The 10,269-nt window shown below is 38.0% G+C and overlaps 1 protein-coding gene across 1 annotated transcript in view; it reads left to right on the forward strand.

Annotated features, from left to right (window-relative positions):
• The window catches only part of LOC126262617 (serine/threonine-protein phosphatase 2A activator-like), a 215,460-nt gene extending 207,060 nt beyond the window's left edge, over positions 1-8,400 (forward strand). The window contains exon 8 of the mRNA XM_049959373.1: positions 8,164-8,400. Coding sequence (XP_049815330.1) covers positions 8,164-8,265 — 102 coding nt within the window. The 3' untranslated portion in view covers positions 8,266-8,400. The remainder of the gene's footprint in view (positions 1-8,163) is intronic.
• Positions 8,401-10,269: the final 1,869 nt, after the last annotated feature.

Below are 10,269 nucleotides of genomic sequence, written 5' to 3' on the forward strand. Positions count from 1 at the left end.
AACTGTGAATGATCCCTAACACTGTACTTGCTTCAGATCATTATGTGTTGGATTTGTGAAAAATGGCAGCACACAAAAGTAGTATTGTATTAGAACAGATGTTATATTCTTAATACATTGCAGTTTGGGCTCAAGAAGGCTTGCTCAATTGAGAATGATATTTATATATTCACTAATGAAGTATCACAAGTGTTAAATAAAGAAATACTTCCAGCTGCTATTTTTTGTGATCTATCCAAATCGTTTGATTATGTAGAACATGCTATTCTCCTAGACATGTAAACTGTTATAGAATTAATTGTATTAAAAACAACTGTTTTCAATGATACTAAACAAAGAGAATGCAAAAAATGGTGCTAAACAAGTTAAACAATACAGAGAGGAGAGAAAATATTAGTGAATGGGAAGAACTCAGCAATGGAGCAGCAGGGGGTCAAATTAAATTCAACTACTTCTCTTTATGTATGTGAATGACATACTTTTTAAGACACGTCAATCAGAGTTAAAAGTAGTTTTGCATGTGACACAGGTGCGACAGTTAACTCTGTAAGATTGACTGCTATGGAAGGAATTTGTAATGTCTTTAAAAAAATTGTAAAGTGAATTTTTTAACTTATGTCTTTCAGACTCAGGTCACACAAATGATATCATAATTTGCTAGCAAATAGAGTACTTTACACAGTAACTCATCAAAGTACAACTTCACATGATACTGTGGTGAGTTACTATGTAACATATTCAAATGATCTTTTGGTGACTTACTAAGAAGTTGAAACTGATTATGATACCATTTATGTAACCAGAGACTAAAATATAAAAGAAAAAAATGTGCTCTGTGTTCCAGCAAGGCAGTGTGCCTGATCTGTGCAATTATTAAGTGATTGTCTATAGAAGTACACTCTACTAAATAAATTGCAAGGAAATCTGCATGTATATTTTTGTACACAAAGTGGAAAAAACACAAATGATAAACATAAGATGTGAACATGATTTTATAACTAGGGTAGAACGCATCAGATTTGTTGATAAAAAATTGAATTTTAAGAAACATTATTGAGCTTTTCAAACAGCTAAGTAAGTAATGTTTGCTCTTCACATCATTTCTTATCTTGTGGACAATCCAATCAATATCTTAACACATTGCTACATTTTCACTAAATGATGTTTGTTGAAATAATGAAATGAAATGTGTGTATGGCATACTTCAGGCTGGGAGTCGTGTTTTGGGGAGTTCAGCTGCCTGGTGCAAATATTTAAAAAAAAATTTGAAGCCACTTTGGTGACTTTCATGTTGATGATGACGAAATATTGAGGACAGTACTACAATCAGTCCCTCAGTAGGGAAAATTTGTGATCTGGCTGGGAATCAAAGCCACGCCCTTCACAAGGCATTCAGCCATGCTAACTACTCATCTACACAGGCAGCCACTTGACATAATACTCTGGGTTATACCATGACATCTTGAAGTATGTGGAAAAGTAAACTTCAGGGTATCTATAGTGCCACCTAGTGAAAAAAAGAAGCCCTGTTCCTCATAATTTTCATAGCATTACAGCCAAAAGCTCAAGCTATTGTAAGCATTCATGGCTTAAAATATTTTTGTGAACAAGAAGAGTGTAATACTAAGAGCAGATTAGTTATTAATTATTGACATTCTTCCCATTGTACTCCCTTTGTCAGAAAAGCTCCAGGACTGTGTTTTTTTTTAAATAGAAAATTGCACTTACCAAGTAATGATCCTAGCTCCCATTGCGGTAGTCCCCGTTTGCAACATTTCTGGAGGTCTTGGAAGCAAGCAGGGAAATTTTCAACTGAGATGCTGCTAAGCTCATTTGTCACAGCCTGTTGGATGTCTGCAATGTCGTGATGAAGCTTTCCTTTCAGTCGCCTGAGGAAAAAATTGCATGGTGAGAGGTCGGATGAATATGGTGGATGTGGAATGGCAGAAACGGAATGTCTGGCCAAACACTCAGTAACAGATAAAGAAGTATGGGTTCTTGCATTGTCATGCAGTAAGACAAGCCCTGTGAATACCACAGATCAGGGCGGCAACATCGAATTGATTGTTGTAAATGTTTCAAGACTTCGATGACCTAGAGGAAAGTACTCATGGTGAATTAATCCTTTACTATCAAAGACTGTAATCAACATTGTCTTTGCTCTTGAAGGTTGTCATTTGACTTTTTTTGAGGCTGGTGGTCCAATACTCTGCCATTCAGAACTTTGATGCTTTGTGTGATGGTTGTACTGGTAGCACCAAATTTCATCCCCAGCAATAATCTTTGACAGGAATGTGGGATCATGTCTGGCTCTGTCCAGTAGTTCAGTAGAAATTCTTTGTCTTTCATCTTTCTGTTCATCTGTTAATGTGTGAGAGACAAGTTTTGCATTAAGTTTCTGTTTCCCTAAGTCTTCACGTAAAATCTTATGACACTCATCATGATTCAAATTAAGTTCTTCTGATATTGCATGCATAGTTACATGATGGTCTTCTTACAATAACTGCATTACCTGCTCTTTGTTTGCTTCAATATGTGCTGTAGATGGGTGATCAGCTCTAGAATTATTTTGTACTGAATCCCTGCCTTCATTAAATCCTATGTGTCACTTGAAAACATGACTTCTTGGAAGTTCCTCACCTGTACATGCTTGCTTAATCATTGTCCACATTTCTCTAGGGGTTTTCTGTACCTTAATGCATAACTTAATGTTCACTCTTTGCTCACTATTGGCATCCATTGTGTCACTGTAACTAATAAGCCAAGAACCCAAACAGTGTGTTGCTAAGCACAGCCCTGCCAGCTAGTGAGTTTGTGTGGAAATATGATCAAGGTCACATCAAGGATGTCAGATATCACAAAAACATCATTTGTACCTTTCTAGTACTGCAAACTCAGAAATAAAAAAAAAACTGTCCTGGAACTTTTCTGACAAAGGGAGTATGTTTTGAAAATTCAGGAAGTCTAGATGTAGTATAGAGTATAATCTATTAACACATGACAGTCGCATGTGCTGCCCTACACTTAACTGAAATGATGTACCTGCTCCATTACAGCACTGCTACATCTCTTGTGAGTTATTTATGTCATCACTAGTGCCCACAATTTCTCATTCTCGGGGCTGTCATACAGCAATCTATTGATTTAATTTTAAAGGTTTACTTCACCAGATAGCAGGTCTGTAAATTGTCTCTGTATAATTCATTCATATACTGCAAAAGATTCAAAACTTCTGACGATGCTGACAATCAGCACTGATGATTTGTTGTTTAGACTCCTCACCCCAGAAATGTGCACACATTTCACTAAGATCTGATCATGTCTGTATAATCATATGCCACTCAGGTACTCAAACCATCCCATCTACACCTGCATCTAAAGCTACTTCTATACTTTGAAAACCACTGTGAAGTTCAGATCAGAGGGTACTTGTACAAGTCATATATTGCAAAGAGAAGAGCAAGAGGAGAGTAATGACCTTACATCATTATTCAGCATGGAAAAACTACAGAAGGATATCAAACAAAGTAAAAATTGGAAATCAGCTGGCTTGGATGATATACAAACCGAACAAATCAAACACTTCAGCTTAAATACAAAGAAATGGATTCTCCAATTTTTTGATAACTGTGTAAACAGAAACCAAATTCCAAAGATATGGTGAAAGAGTCAAATGATTGCTTAGCTGAAACCTTGCAAAGAAGGAAATGATCCAAAGAATTTTAGACCAGTTGCACTACTTTGTCATCTTTACAAATTGCTGGGAAGACTGATTTTAAATCGCCTATCAACTGCAACTGACCTCTCACTTATAACTTAGCAATCTGGATTTCGTTCAGGTAAACGTTGTACTGGACAACTGCTAAATCTCACACAGTTTATAGAAGATGGCTTTGAAGCTCAGAAAGTGACAGGAGTGGCATTTGTTGCTTATTAGTGGTGTATGATACTGTCAATCACCAGCTACTACTAGTAATGGTCTACAATCTGACCAAAGATTTAGGTCTAACCAGACTCATCGCCTCCCTTCTGCAGAATTGCAGGTTCTTCTTTGACTTTCAAAGACAGCATAGTCGATGTAGACTACAGAAGAATGGCCTCCCGCAAGGAAGTGTTTTGGCTCCACTTCCGTTTAATATATACATGAATGACCATCCTATAGCCCCAAACACCAGGAGCTTCTTATATGGTGACGACCTCACTCTAGCCACCATGAGCACAAATTTTGAATCAGTGGAGAACAACCTCACGAATGCCCTTGAAGATCTCTCCAGAGATTACAACACAAACCAGCTTAAACCAAATCCTTCAAAGACCCAAGTGTCTGCTTTTCATTTGAGAAACAAGGAAGCCACTCACAAGTTCAAAATAGTATGGTTGGGGGTCCAAAATACCTAGGAGTGACACTTGATAGATCTCCCGCTTTCAAAAAGCACTGCATGAAATGCAAGTCGAAAGTTTCCACCAGGAACAATCTCCTACAGAAACTAGTCGGATCAGATTGGGGTAGTCAACCTGAAACAATCCGAACATCTGCAATGGCACTATGCTATTCTGCGGCAGAGTATGCCTGTTCTGTTTGGTATAAGTCAAGTCACGCCAAACAGGTGGATGTAGCTCTCAACAAAACCTGCAGAGTTATAACAGGCTGCTTGAAATCCACTCCAGCCAAATGGCTTTACCACCTCGCAGCCTCGCAGTAATAGCACCACCACCTGTTCGAAGAGAGATAGCTGCCAACAAGGAAAGAAAGGCAGTGGAACAGGAAATTACCCATCCTCTGTTGGGCATGAACTGCATCCACAATGACTGAAGTCAAGGAAGAGTTTGCTTAGGACATCAAAGGAACTTAGAACCACTGCTGAAAAAGCTAGGTTGCAACTGTGCAGGGCTATGGCCTACCTTTCCCCTGGCTGGAAAAGAGTTGTTGAAGCTTTACTTCCAGACCATGACATGGAATGGACAACTTGGAAGTCCCTGAATAGAATGAGATCTGGATTTGGAAGATCAAAAGTTAACTTGGCATGATGGGGATACACTGATCCAAATGATATTCGATGTGACTGTGGAGAAGAACAGACAGTTCGGCACATGCTTCGGTGTCAAAACTCGTGTCGTGACACTCTCTACAGCATCCTGCTGACCTTCTTTGTGAACATTCAGTATCACTGTTTAATTCCATTTGGTATGTGTCCCACACACTTGAGTAAAATTTTAGGATGGGGCACACGAGTGTTTTGTATGCAGTCTCCTTTGTAGACTGATAGAATTTCCCTAGTATTTTACCTATGAACCAGTCTGCCACTTGCTTTTCCTATACTGAGGCAAAATAAATCCTCAATCCAGTCACAAATATTGCTTGATACCCTGTGCAGTTGCACTTTCGATAATAAACATAGATGTGGTACTATTAAAATGCTTTTCAGATATAAAGAAATAAGGCATCTACCTGACTGCCTTGATCCATGACTTTCAATGTGTCATGTAAAAAAAGTGTGGATTAGGTTTCAGATAATCTGTTCCTGGAATCGATGTTAGTTGACATGGAGGAATCATCCTGTTTGAAATGCCTCATTACATTTGAGCTTGGAGATTCTACAGGGATACTGGACAGTAGTTTTGTGGATCACATTTGCTATCCTTCTTGTAGAAGGGAGTGACCTGTGCTTTCTTCCAATTACTGGGCATGGTTTTTTGCTTGAGGGATCTACAGTAGATTATAATTAGAAGATGGCCTAACTCAGCCACAAATTCAGTCTATAATCTGATAGGGATACCTTCAGGCCCTCGAGCTTTGTTCAGTTTAACAATTTGAGTTATTTCTTGAAGTCACTGACATTAATATCTCTTCATTCATCTCTTCAGTGGTATGAACATTAAATTTGGTCAATACTCCTGGGTTTTCCTGTGAAAATGGAGTTTAGCATTAATACTTTTACTTTAATACTCTCAATTTCAGTTTCTGTCTCATCTGTGAGTAACTGTGGTGCCACTAACAGCCTTTACATCTGAGAAAAGTTTCTTTTGTTTTTTTGAAAGATATTTTGACAATATTCTGCTACAGTACTCATTGAAGTCTTTACACATTTTGATGTGAGAGCAGGTACTAAAATTTTCCAATTCAACAAAACCATCTGGTAATGACAGAAAATATTCACAGTGGTATCTGTCATCCAGAAACATGACTTTACCTTTCTTGGAACATGAAAAATTATGTGTACACCTATTAATGTTGGGATCTGAATGGTGTGTCTCATTTTCATGATGTTCCCAGGATATTACAAAAAACTGAAATAGAGTTACTGAGAAAGATGGCACAGTGTTAGGACTCTGGATTTGCAAGTCAGATGGATGGTGGTGCAATCCCTGTCTTATAATCCAGCTTTTAGTTTTCATAGTTTCCCTAAATTGTTTTGGGAAAATGCCACAATTGTTCTGTTGGAAAGAACATGGTTGATTTCCTTATCCATCCTTACGCCAAACTGAACATTTGTGCTCTATTTTCAATGCCGTCATCATCAATTATGTGTCAAATCCTGATCTTCCTTCATTACTGAAACATAGTTCCCTTTGTTTCCAATATCACAATGTCTTATTGATGACAGTTGTATGTGATAACTGTGCAAAGTGGCATAGCAGTTAAAACATTAAGCTCAAATTCAGGAAGAGTAACATTATAATTTTTCAGAAGCCCATATTGATTTGGGTATTCGCAGTTTTCAGTATCACTTCAGCATATGCTAGTATTATTTCTTCATAAGGATGTATTTGATGAATCACTTATAATCATCAATGGAATGCTAAACTATAATCTTCCTTTATTTCTATGGCAAGTTCTTGTTCAATGTAATATTTCTTGTTAGATAGTGAAATATTTTATTACAGAAATTAAATTAGGGGAAAAACACTTGCAACATATCATTTCCATATATTGCCCATCAGCTAGTGCTGATTACTGCTATGAATGGCAGCACTGGTTTTCTGGTTGCCCTGGGACTGAAGCTATTCTCCATCTAGGAGATAAAGGACAAAATTTCACTAATCTGGCTAGAATGAGGTGATCTGGCCTGACCTGGCTGTTTTCAATGCAAGTGGTTTCCACAGGATGACTGGCACTTCTTAATACCCTTTGGGAACAAACTTCTGAAAGAGTCAGAAGACAGCAGCAGCTTACAGCGGTACTATGACTATGACAGCAAATAGCCAATTGAAGTCCTTACATTCTGCTCTGAAGACTGATTGGCCCAAAGACTTGTATGGTGAAGTAATTTGCTGGAGTGACTGGAAGCTGGAGAGGTCGGGGAGCCAGCTCACAGCCCTCAAGGGCTACTGGTGGCTACCAGTTGGTGATGCAGGATTCATTTCCAATCTAGTTGTCAGATGCAATCTAGTGGATCGTTGCAGGACACTGATTCACTCGTTAGTGATATATGAGAAATGATTATTTTAGTTCTATTTCATGAGTCAGAGCAAGGATGGCAACCATTACTGTGACTTATCTCATGGGTCAAAGCAAGACTGGCAGCCATTATTGAGCTTGACAGTATATATGCAACAGTGTACAGATATTATCCAAGTCCCCTAACAAATGTTTTGGAGGAAGTATATGGAGAATATGTCATGTGACTTGTCTCATCATATGGTCTTAAGAGTTTGTGAACTCCGGCCACAGTCATGAATGGGATTTCACTTGGTGCTACAGAAGCTATGTAAGGACATTGAGAGGGAATGTTTCAGACTCTGACTTGCTTCTGGCACATAAGTCTTTTCTCTCAAATGGCACCAATGGGTCCACAGACATTAACAGCCTCATCTGTGAAAAAATCACTTATCACCAGTGTCACATGTCATGTCAATGAGATACTGTGGAAAGCTTTGGGATTTAACTAATGATCTATGAGCCCCACTTCTCCATCCCTCGCCAGTGAACTATCACCGCCAAAATGTATACTATCCACAAGCTGTGGAAGACGATAAATTTTCATTCTTTTTCGTAACATTCATTATGAAGATCAAACAATGGAAAATCCAGGATGTTTCATTATGAAAATGTAAGATCTCTAAGCTTGATATTTGAAAAAAAGTGGATTCCAAACATTTGTATTTTGATAATGTAAAGAGCTTATTTTTATAGTGTCACTTAATAACTGTTCTTCTTTACAGGTACTGGGGAAATTCCAAATTGTCCATCAAACACTTGTTGGCTCCTTGATGACAATGCAGCCATGCGCGAGAGAGCCTGAATGGATGTTCAAATTTTTTTGAATGACTTTAGGCACACTTTATTAAGAATAGTTATGGAAATACCTGAATTGTTAAAATAAGCTTTATTGCTTTCTCAGTGCATACAGCCTTATCTTTGGAGCCCAAAGAGATTGTGCAATAAAACTCTGATCTAGCTTTCAGTTGTTCCTCTCAACTTTTTGTGGTAGTGCTGAAATACTAATCATTTGCACATTCAAGCTTGTAGCACATGTCATGCTAATTTGATATTCATTGCATGCTGTCTCCATCATGTTGCACCTTTAATGGTCAGAAATGTATTACTGATCTCCTTCTCCCTCTCTCTTATTGGCCTTAAGGAACAAAAAGGTTGAAATCATAAGCACCCAAATCATAACTTAAAGAGACTGGTTTTTGAGTAAATCACACAATGGTTCTTGAAGTTAGGTTAGATATAGGGGCCTAAATGACAGTAGCGAGTAAAACAATAAGAACTAATGATGGTGGACACAAGCAAAAGAGACATAGTAGAGACTGAACTGAACAATTACAATGGCCCAGCTTTTTAAGAGGCTGCTCAGTAAAAGTTTCTAAGACAACCAGCATCCAAGGTTGAAAATTAAATCTCCTTTGCACTGCTGCTATGGTGACTAAAGTGTAGAATACATTATAAAGCCTGCATAGTATCTGTTGGAACCTTGGATAGCTCAGATAACAAACACACATTAATATGTAAGGTGTTAAAAAACCAATACTAGTTAGAAAGTGACACACTGTCAGTAGCTCATTACAGTGAGTGCTGAATGGTGTGAGGTCATCAACAGACGACAATAGCTGAGAACACAGTGCCCAATATGTAGTCCAGAAATTATCTGCTCATTGTTAAATAGATGAGATGAAATCTACCAAGCCTTAAGAGGAAGGGTTAATCTCCTTGAGTTTGTTCTCACAGAAAGAAAACCAGTATTCATGCCAGAGAAATAAAATGTTCCTATGTATAGCAATGCTGAGATCATCCATGGGGACAAAATATCTAAAAATCTGGGTAATAGAATTTCAGCCTTATCAGCAGCCTTGTTCCCCAACATGCTAATGTTTCCAGGAACCCATGCAAATGACACAATGGTACTAGCATCAGCAAATGAGTGAAGACAATCTTGATCCATTTTACTAAAGGGTGGTACATGTACAGTGCACAGATGCTCTGGAATGTATTGACAGAAATAGAGCATACAACACATTTACAGACTCCGTGTCACCAGATATATAAGGGTGGTCTGATGAACACCAAAGAGATCTGCAGAAAAACTGAGCACTAATCTAAGTGGTAATACCTAAATGCTATTTGCTGATAACAAAGGAACATCCCACACCATTACCATGGTATCATCAATATAAACCAGAGTCATCTTGCATGGTGGGAATTAGGCAGTAGTAATTTTAAAAACATTCTTATTAGGTTGTCGTAAAATTTTGACATAAATGTAGTGTACCATATATATTCAACATCTGGAGAGCAGGTGTGCAGTTATACAGTGCACCACAAAAGTTGGAAGATGCTAGCACTGGCATAGGCCTCCACTCTTGGATGCACCACAACCTCTCAGTGCACTCTACCAGCTGATCTACAGCTTATAGAATCAGGCCTGGCCAGCCTCGCTCTCAGTCATATGTTGACGTTTGGCATGTGTGTATTGGATTAGTAGTGCAGCCACTCTGTGGCAAACATCTTCTTGTACCAATATTCTAGAAGTAATAGTGTTGTATCTTTTATTTACTTTATGTTCTTGTTCCTGAACAATAAAGTAATTGATGAGTATTATTATTATATGCTTTAACTTGCAGCAACTCTGCTTTACGAATTTTATTAAATAAAGTTACTTTCCACTATTACTGTAGTACTGGTGGGCTGTTAGAAAATTTTACTAGTAATAGAGATACAAAAGTGGGCAGTAAGTAAAAACAGTTGACTATCCCTGGTATAAGCAACAAGGCTGTCCCCAAGCTGTGTACTAAGCTCCAGAAACATCCAACAAATGATCAAAG

This window comes from Schistocerca nitens, chromosome 6 (assembly GCF_023898315.1).
Source record: "Schistocerca nitens isolate TAMUIC-IGC-003100 chromosome 6, iqSchNite1.1, whole genome shotgun sequence".
Taxonomy (NCBI): Eukaryota; Metazoa; Arthropoda; class Insecta; order Orthoptera; family Acrididae; genus Schistocerca; species Schistocerca nitens.